The 10,631-nt window shown below is 39.6% G+C and overlaps 2 protein-coding genes across 5 annotated transcripts in view; one reads left to right on the forward strand and one right to left on the reverse strand.

The window, feature by feature from the left end:
• CUNH17orf67 (chromosome unknown C17orf67 homolog) overlaps positions 1 to 10,631 on the forward strand; it is an 87,884-nt gene that overhangs the window by 7,425 nt on the left and 69,828 nt on the right. The gene's annotated exons all lie outside the window — the stretch shown is intronic.
• Positions 1 to 10,631, reverse strand: part of DGKE (diacylglycerol kinase epsilon) — a 42,652-nt gene that overhangs the window by 4,356 nt on the left and 27,665 nt on the right. For all 4 annotated transcript variants that reach the window (XM_027774258.1, XM_027774262.1, XM_027774259.1 and 1 more), the window contains exons 10-11: positions 3,535 to 3,648; positions 896 to 967 (exon numbers count right to left, since the gene is read on the reverse strand). In XM_027774258.1, coding sequence (XP_027630059.1) covers positions 896 to 967; positions 3,535 to 3,648 — 186 coding nt within the window. The remainder of the gene's footprint in view (positions 1 to 895; positions 968 to 3,534; positions 3,649 to 10,631) is intronic.

Genomic DNA, 10,631 nt, shown 5'->3' on the forward strand with positions numbered 1-10,631 from the left:
CAATTTGTTTATTGTCTCTTCCATTTCTATGGATTTCACTAGTTCTAAGTTTCTTATTACTGTCTTTGGTGTTGCTATTAACCATTACAGATAACTTTTGTAAACTTTTGTAATCAAGTAAAAAATATAAATAAGATTTTGCCAAGTCAGGATATCGGGGATATTCTGGTAATAAACAACCATGAATATTCTATTTTTACTGTGTGTGTGTATATATATATATTTTTTTTTTTTGAGAGACTTTTACTATAGTGTACGTGTGCTCGCCAGGCAGAAACAGAGAGACAGAAAGTGAGAAATTACCACCTGGGGGGATGCTCACACTGCAATCCCTTCTCCATTCTCCTCTTGGAATTATGGGCATGTACACATGCACCCAGCATGAGTTTTAAGTCGCCGGGTCTGGGACTCAAACTGTGGGGTCAACTATGTGGGAGTTCAGCGATGTAACCATTACACCATCTGCTGGCCCCGTGTTTATATATTTTTAATTTATTATGTAAGAGAGATACCTCAAAAAAGTAATCTGAATTAAACTTTGCATTTAAATTCCCTCTGAGTGTTCATGGAGAGTCAGGCACTGTATTAGATACTTTTATATTCATCATGTCTGCGTGGAGGCCATTCAGTCTAACAATTAAACAAACTTTGGCACTACATAAATCTGGGTTCAGATCCTGATTCTGTGTATATGTAGGAACTAACTCTGTGAATTTAGGCAAATTGTCTCATAGTTTTAACTTCTCTATAACGGGGAGACAAAAATAGCTGCCTTACAGGGTTGTGGTAAAAGCTGCCAGGCCTACAAATAAATACTATACTCCATTTATGTTAACAAAAGACGTTAAAATTCAGGCATTTCAAAAAAACCCATCATAATCCAGAGACGACTTACCTCAACCTTTTTATTCAAATCTTTACATTCTTGCACTAAACAATCTTTGGTTCCATAAAATAAATAAACGGCCTATGAGAAATGAACAGAAAGTATGACATTAAAATAATCTAACAAACCCTGTAAATGTTAAGAAAAAACACTGCACCAAAGCTCCTGAGAGGACCACATGCTGATGAAAGAGAGGTCATCGAAAGCGACATACTCTGTGCAAACTTCACCGAGTCTAACATTTCCAGCCCAGAATTAATTTTTTTAGAGAGTTTTTTTGCTATAGGACACGTGCACTTGCTAGAGAGAAAGAAAGTGAGAAATCACCTCCCAGGGGAGATGATCACACTGCAATCCCTTTTCCTCCATTCTCCTCTCGGGATTTTGGGCACACATGAACATGCATGCGGCATGAGTTTCAAGCCACGAGGTCTGGGACTTGAACTGTGGTAGACTACATGGGAGTCCAGAGTCTTAACCACACCTGCTGGTCCCTAGCCTAGACATTTCTTTTTTTTTTTTTTTTTAGAGGTCTTTGCTATAGGGCGCGTGCGCTCGCCAGACAGATAGAGACAGACAGAGAGACAGAAAGCGAGAAATCACCCCCCATGGGGGATGGACACGCCGCAATCCCTTCTCCTCCATTCTCCTCTCAGGATCTTGGGCATGCACGCACACATGCCCAGCGTGAGTTTTAAGCCACCGGGTCCAGGACGCAAACCGCAGTCGACTACGTGGGAGTCCAGCAACACAGCCATTACGCTAACTGCTGGTTCCCCAGCCTAGACATTTTAAAAGTTAAAACTGGAAACCTCTGAGGGCAGCAATGACAATATATGATTAAGAAATAAGGTGTAAATGTTACTAACGTATTATAAACACTTGGCATAATTTTTAATTTTACAATTTATTCTATTATGCAATGGTTTAAAAATTCTAGCTGAACTTTTTTTAATCATCTTTTTTTTTTTTGAGAGTATTTTTTTGCTGTAGGGTGTGTGCATTCGCCAGAAAGACAGAGAGAGACAGAGAGACAGAAAGCGAGAAATCACCCCCCACAGGGGATGGCCATGCCGCAACCCCTTCTCCTCTATTCTCCTCTCGGGATCTTGGGCACGCATGCATAAACACCCAGCATGAATTTAAGCCACTGGGTCAGGGACTTGAACTGCAGTCAACTACATGGGAGTCCAGAGACATAGCCATTACGCCAACTGCTGGTCCCAACTTTTTTTTCTCTAGAGTACATGTTCTTCTCACCAGAGAGACAGACAGACAGACAGAAAAACAAAGAGACAGAGATAAAGTGAGAAATCACCTCCCAGGGTGGATGGCCATGCTATACCGTCTCCAATTTCCTCTCAGGATTTTGACTACACATGCACACACACACCCAGTGTGATTTTCAAGCTCCTGGGTCTGCGACTTAAATTGCAGTCAACCATGTAGGAGTCCAGCACCTTAACCACCATGCCACCTGGTGGTCCCTTTAGGTGATCTTTTAAACCATTAATTGCTTAATAGAATGAATTGTTAAATGACGTATGGATGAAATGTTAATCATTCTTCTTTTAGAAGGCAACAATAAAGGCTATTACTACTAAGCTTAGCCCATTTTTTAGGGGAACATAGAGTATAGGGGTGGTTTCTGTCTTAATGGTGTTTTCTCTCAATTTATCCAAATACTATATTTTATTTAAAAAGCAGTATATTAAAATTGGAAAATTCCACCTTTCCCTAATACTCCAGATTACTTAAGGGAAGTAAAGCAATAAATCCACCAAATATTTTCTAATCACCTTTGAACACACAAAAGCTGACAGAAGAAATGAGATTTCATTACCAAATGTATAAACAGCAATACTTATCACCTTAGTAACTATTAGTAATAAAGGGAACTATTTTATTTATTTTTTAAAGAATTATTTTATTTATTTATTTATTTATTTATTACTTTTTCACATGAGTTTTGCCAGAGAAAGACAGAGAGAGAGGGGGAGAGTGAAAAAACACGCCACCAGGTCCGGGACTCAAACTGTGGTTGGCCAAGTGGGAATCCAGCACCTTAACCACCATGCCACCTGCTGGCCCCATAGGGAACTATTTTAAAATGTGAACTATTTGCAAAACAGAATCAGGAACATCACTGTTTTGCATTTGTTTTTCACATTCTATTGTTTGATCACCAAAAGATATTGAAAAAATTACCAAACAAATCTTTCATCAGAGAATCAACTACTCGACTTACAACTAACAGCCTTGGTAAAGGAGCTGCTCTTTCCTTATCTTGCTGCTTCCTGGAGTTTTTCCAAAGTAAACAAGATGTACTTGTCACTAATGACTTCACTGAATTTATTCTGCCTAACATTTTTTCCCAATTTCAGCCATTTCAAGATAAGCTATCATATTCCATTCAGTTGCCATCAAGCAAAACATGCTGCATTTGCATTTTAAAAAGCTGTTCCAGCCGTAAAAGACTATTAAAATGTAATTAAGGATCTAATTCAACAGTCTAACACAAAAACAGAGCAGGTAAATGGTTCCATGAGTTAGTTCAATCCAAATCTATGAATGCTAAATATAATTGAACTATTGATTTTTACTGTACCTTCGGTGATAAGCAGGAAATGTTATTTTATCCAACACACCTTATTAAGAATTCTGCTAGAAAACAGAGATGGTGCCTTCTCACGATGAGCATGAAAATTGAGAGCCATAAGAGCATCAGGTCCAACAGAAAAATAGTTGTTCATTGTGAATTCCTGTGAGAAAGGGTTACAAGTAAGTAACAGACGCTTCTGTTCAAGCCCACATCGCAATTAAACATGTAAATCTGAGTCTTTGCGTTTTTCTTAAAAATGGAATACTTTGTGCATTCGCTTTTCACATAGAGCTATTTTATGCTGTGTGGTGAAATTCTCAGAAGCCTCCGTGCAAAGACTGATATCTATAGATATTCTCCCATTTTCTCTTTCTGTGTAATATGCTGCACCTCTGACCCTACCAGCTGGAATGGCTCTGTTCAGGATCCAGGTTTTTCACTCCTCAGTTCCCATTACATTTGCTTTTCACTTTTATCACAAACCCCAGGCTCTTGGCTTCTGCCAGTCCCAACGTGAGCCACTGGGCCCCTTCACCTACCTGCCCAACCCAGTGTGAATTCTGACGTCGATCAGTTCAGCTCCTGCACTCAACCATATCTTTACCAGCAATTCCCTTGTGATCGTTCCCCCATCAGCCTAATTTGTAAATTTTCTCTAAGTATTTCTTTGAAAGAATGATCTCTACACAAATATTTTTGGTTAACTCCTTTTTATTAGTGAGTAGTATAGCCTGGTAAGGAAGAGAAACACTTTCTTTTAACATATACGTCACTCAAATATTTATAATTTATTTGTAATGAGAACATTTAAAATCTTTTCTTCCAGCTATTTTGAAATATACGTTGTTGTTATTATTAACTATAGTTACCACAGGGTATCAGAACTTACTCTAATTGAAACTTTGTACTCATTTCTCTTACTCCCTTCCCTTTCTGCATTCTATTTTCTCTCTCTTTTTTTTAAAGAATTACTTATTTTATTTATTATTATTAATTTGCTATAAGGTATGGGTGCTCCCCAGAGAGAGAAAGAGAAAGAGAGAGAGAGAGAGAGAGAGAGAGAGAGAGAGAGAGTGAGAGAGAGAGGGAGAGAGAAAGCCACCAGGTAAGGAGCTTAAATCACAGCCATGTGGGAGTCCAGCACCTTAACCACCACGCCACTCGCTGGCCCTCTACTCTGTAGTTTATAAGTTCAACTTTTTAAGATTCCACAGTAAGTGAGATCATTGGTATTTGTCTCTCTGTGCCTGGTTTATTTCACTTAATTTTACTTAGTGTAAGGTCTTCTAGTTTATCCATATTGTTACAAATGACAGAATTTCCTCTTTTTTGTTTTGTTTTGTTCAGGCTGAAGAGTGTCCCATTATGTAAATACACCACATTTAATAATCCATTCTTGGGGCCAGCAGGTGGCATGGTGGTTAAGGTGCTGGACTCCCACATAACTGACCAGTGGTTTGAGTCTCGGACCTGGTGGCTTGCTTCTTGCTTTTTCACTTCCAGTCTCTCTCTCTCTCTCTAACTCACATGGTGAGTGCATGTGCCCTTTAGCAAATTACAAAAATATGTAAAAATTAAAAAAAAACCAAATAAATAAAAAAGTAATTTTTTTGGAGAGGTTTTTGCTATAGGGCATGTGTACTCGCAAGACAGAGAGACAGAAAGTGAGAAATCATCCCCCAGAAGGGATGGCCACACTGCAATCTCTTCTCCTTCATTCCCCTCTTGGGATGCTGGGTACGCACGCATGCATACGTGCCCAGTGTGAGTTTAAGCCACCAAGTCCAGGACTCAAACCGTGGTCAACTACATGGGAGTCCAGCGATATAGTCATTATGCTGACTATAATGACTGGTCCCTAAATAAATAATTCTTAAAAAATAATCATTGGTGCACTGATGGACACTTGGCCTGCTTCCATATTTTGGCTATTATGGATAATGTCCAGTCATGGGGTTGCTGGATCATATATTGATAATCCTATTCTTATTTTTTTGAGGAAGTTCTACTGTATTTCCCAAAATTGTACTAATTTATACTACAACCAAGAGTGTGTAAGAGTACCCTTTACTTCACATGCTTGTCAACGTTTATTATCTACTGATCAATGTTACAGGTTAGGAAGCCCTATATTTTTAGGGTCAGTTGATTTTTCACAAAGGTACCAAGAACTCACAATGGAGGAAGGACAGTCTCTTCAATAAATAGTGGTGAGAAACATGCATCCACATGCAAAAAATTCCGAAAATGGACTATATCTCAGCCCTTATACAAGAATCAACTCAAAATGGCTTACAGACTTAGAGTGTAATAACTGAAGACATAAAACTATTAGAAGAAAACATAAGGGAAAAGCTCCATGACACTAGTCTGGGTAGTGATTTCCTAGCTATGGCCCTAAAAGTAGAGGCAATGAAAACAAAAATAGACAAATGGGATTGCATCTAAAAAAGCTTCTGCACTGCCAAGCAAATAATTAAGAGTGAAGAGACAACCCACAGATTGAGAGAATATATTTGGAAACCATATTAGATAAGGGGCTAATATTCAAGATACACAAGGAGCCCAAACTATTCAATAACAAGAAAATAACTATTAAAAATGAGAAAGGACTTAAATACACATTTCCCAAAAGAAGACACCAATATAGTCAAAAGATAAATTAAAATATTCAACATAACTAACCAAGCAAGTGCAAATTAAAACCACAATGAGCTATCACCCCATACCTCTTTGACTGGATATTCTCAAAAAGGGAAATTCATCTTTAATGTTGGCATTTCAGGAACTATGATAAGTGACAAACACTTTACTATTTTTTGGAGAGGTTTTTGCTATAGGGTGCATGTGCTCACCAGAAAGACAAAGAGAAACAGAGATAGAAAGCAAGAAATCACCCCCCCCCCAATGGGGATGGCCATGCTGCAATCCCTTTTCCTCCATTGTTTATCCATATTGTTACAAATGACAGAATTTCCTCTTTTTTGTTTTGTTTTGTTCAGGCTGAAGAGTGTCCCATTATGTAAATACACCACATTTAATAATCCATTCTTGGGGCCAGCAGGTGGCATGGTGGTTAAGGTGCTGGACTCCCACATAACTGACCAGTGGTTTGAGTCTCGGACCTGGTGGCTTGCTTCTTGCTTTTTCACTTCCAGTCTCTCTCTCTCTCTCTAACTCACATGGTGAGTGCATGTGCCCTTTAGCAAATTACAAAAATATGTAAAAATTAAAAAAAAAACAAATAAATAAAAAAGTAATTTTTTTGGAGAGGTTTTTGCTATAGGGCATGTGTACTCGCAAGACAGAGAGACAGAAAGTGAGAAATCATCCCCCAGAAGGGATGGCCACACTGCAATCTCTTCTCCTTCATTCCCCTCTTGGGATGCTGGGTACGCACGCATGCATACGTGCCCAGTGTGAGTTTAAGCCACCAAGTCCAGGACTCAAACCGTGGTCAACTACATGGGAGTCCAGCGATATAGTCATTATGCTGACTATAATGACTGGTCCCTAAATAAATAATTCTTAAAAAATAATCATTGGTGCACTGATGGACACTTGGCCTGCTTCCATATTTTGGCTATTATGGATAATGTCCAGTCCTGGGGTTGCTGGATCATATATTGATAATCCTATTCTTATTTTTTTGAGGAAGTTCTACTGTATTTCCCAAAATTGTACTAATTTATACTACAACCAAGAGTGTGTAAGAGTACCCTTTACTTCACATGCTTGTCAACGTTTATTATCTACTGATCAATGTTACAGGTTAGGAAGCCCTATATTTTTAGGGTCAGTTGATTTTTCACAAAGGTACCAAGAACTCACAATGGAGGAAGGACAGTCTCTTCAATAAATAGTGGTGAGAAACATGCATCCACATGCAAAAAATTCCGAAAATGGACTATATCTCAGCCCTTATACAAGAATCAACTCAAAATGGCTTACAGACTTAGAGTGTAATAACTGAAGACATAAAACTATTAGAAGAAAACATAAGGGAAAAGCTCCATGACACTAGTCTGGGTAGTGATTTCCTAGCTATGGCCCTAAAAGTAGAGGCAATGAAAACAAAAATAGACAAATGGGATTGCATCTAAAAAAGCTTCTGCACTGCCAAGCAAATAATTAAGAGTGAAGAGACAACCCACAGATTGAGAGAATATATTTGGAAACCATATTAGATAAGGGGCTAATATTCAAGATACACAAGGAGCCCAAACTATTCAATAACAAGAAAATAACTATTAAAAATGAGAAAGGACTTAAATACACATTTCCCAAAAGAAGACACCAATATAGTCAAAAGATAAATTAAAATATTCAACATAACTAACCAAGCAAGTGCAAATTAAAACCACAATGAGCTATCACCCCATACCTCTTTGACTGGATATTCTCAAAAAGGGAAATTCATCTTTAATGTTGGCATTTCAGGAACTATGATAAGTGACAAACACTTTACTATTTTTTGGAGAGGTTTTTGCTATAGGGTGCATGTGCTCACCAGAAAGACAAAGAGAAACAGAGATAGAAAGCAAGAAATCACCCCCCCCCCCAATGGGGATGGCCATGCTGCAATCCCTTTTCCTCCATTCTCCTCTCAGGATCTTGGGCATGCACACACGTGTGCCAGGGGCTGGAGTTTAAGCCACTGGGTCCGGGACTCGAACTGCGGTCGACTACATGGGAGTCCAGCAACATAGCCATTACGCCAATTGCTGGTTCCACTGACAAATACTTTTGAGCACAGGAACCATTTCAGAGGCTCTCAACACCTCCTCTAATTTCTCTAATTTTAAAATTCAATTTTTAATAAAAGAAATTCACTTTAGTAAATCACATACAGTCATCCTTTGTGTCCAAGGAGGGATTGCGGCCATGGCCCCCCAGCAGATAGCAACATCTGAGGATGCTCAAGTTCTTATATAAAATAGGATAGTATTTGCTCGAAAACCCTGTACATCCTCCCACATACTAAGTTATCTCTACATTACTAACAATACCTGATACAATGCAAATATTAGGTAATTAGTTGCTATACAGATTTTTTTTTTTTTTTTTTGGGTAGAAGGCATGTGCATTTGTTGGAGAGAGACAAAGACAGACAGAGGAAATGGGAAAGCATCTTCCAAGAGGAATGGTCCCATTGTAATCCCTTCTCTTCCACTTTTCCCTCATTTTAGGATTTTTGGACAAGCCCGCATATGCGCCTAGCTTATTTCTCAAGGTCACTACTCAAACCATGTAGTCAGTCATGTAGGATCCGGCAGACTTAACCACCATGCCACAGGCTGGCCCTGTACTGTTTTAAACATTTGTATTATTTTTTATTGTTGTATTGCTGCTTCCCCCCACCCCTTGGATATTTCTCATTTGTGTATGAAACCCAGAACACCATTTTACAAGGCTTCAAAGGAAACACAGCAGTCTTCTGTTCTCTTCACTTAACATTCTTATTTCTCAAATTCTTTCTATGGCTCTTTTATCTGGGAGGTATGGATGTATCTATTCTTTTTTTTTAAGAATTATTTATCATTATTTTAAAATTTGACCAGAGAGAGAGAAAGGGAAAGTGAGAAAGCAAGCTGCCAGATCTGAGACTCAAAGAACCACGTTCGGTCATGTGGGAGTCCAGCACCTTAACCACCACGCCACCTGCTGGCCTCTGTGTCTTTAAGACAGGGTCTTGCTGTGTCCCAATCCTACTGCATCAGCTTCCAGCTGCAACTATTAGACAGGTGCACACCACCACCACATGTCTGGCTCTTTCAGACAGGGTCTCACTGTGGTACCAAGGTAAGCTCTCAATCTTCTTGCTTCGGCTTCCACTAGTTGCTGGGATTACAGATACGTGCCACTGCGCCTGGCCTTGGGTTGGGCGGATACTTGAACCTGGGCCTCCCATGTGATACCAGCCTGTGGAGCACTGCATCTCTGCAGTGTGCGCCACCATGCCTGGGGCTAGATCTGTATCTAAGTAACAGTCAGACTTCCTTATTGAATCGGATGGGTTTTCCCTCACACTTTGGAAGGCAATGCTCCTCAGCCATCTGGTTTCCAGGGTTGCTCTGACAATCTCCCGTGCTTTGTAAGCGAGTTCTGTCCCCTCTCTGGAAAATTTAATGATTCTTTAGCCTCAGAATTCGGACTTTCACGATGTCTTATAAAGGACTTTTTAAATTCACTGTGCTGGGCCCTTTCAACCTAGAAACACTGGGGAATTTTCATTATTATTTATCTTATTATTTTCTGTTCTCCATTTACTCTTTCATTCTGAAATTCCATTAATCAGTCTTTAAACTTCCCTTAATAGATCCTGACTTTATCCTATTTTCCATCCCGTTGGCTTTTTATTTCATTTTCTGAGTGGTGTCTTCAATTGTACCTCCCATCTGGTACTCAACTTTAATTTCTAATTGCCTCCTTTTGGGGTGTGTGTTTGTTTCTGAGTGTTCCTTTTATAGTACCCGGGTCTATTTCCATCGCTCTCTGAGGATGTTAGTCCCACCCCTGATTTCCTCTGGCTTGCTGGTCTTTTTCCTATGTCTTTCTTCCTGTTTGTTCCTTTTGGGCTCTCAAGTTAGAGGCTTTTCTTAAATGTGTGTCCTTGCCTCCAATCCTTAGCTGTATTGTTCATGTTCAGAAATGAAGAATAAAAGACAAACTGTGAACCTTGTATACAAAGGCAGGGCTTGCCAGGGGGTGAGTTTCAGTACAGGGCTATAGAACAGGAATCTTTTGCTGGGGAGATACAAGAACTGTGAACCTTTCCTTGGGCAGGTTAGCTTCCTCAGAGAGAACCCTCTTTGCAGGGCTTCTTAAAGTCCAATGGAAGAAAACAGCCTGTGATCTCACCTCCCACAGAGCCTGTTTTCAGGATCCGGTAGCTGGCTAGAGTTCCTTTAAACTCTAAGGAATAAAATTCCTGTCTTTGACCTCACAGGGGAGGTCAGTATCTGACTTCTCCAAACTGGGGAAGGGAGAGGTGATCTAGGGGCAAATGTTTTCTTTGGCTAGTCCCTCCTACTTTCAGTCTTCCCCTCCATTCCAGTCTTCCCAGTGATTTGGAGACTAATTCCCAAGTCTCTGCTTGGTTCTGCCATAAATGGGTTTCTCTCTCCCCCTCCCTCCCTCCCT

The sequence above is a fragment of the Tupaia chinensis genome, unplaced genomic scaffold (genome assembly GCF_000334495.1).
Source record: "Tupaia chinensis unplaced genomic scaffold, TupChi_1.0 Scaffold000416_1, whole genome shotgun sequence".
Taxonomy (NCBI): Eukaryota; Metazoa; Chordata; class Mammalia; order Scandentia; family Tupaiidae; genus Tupaia; species Tupaia belangeri.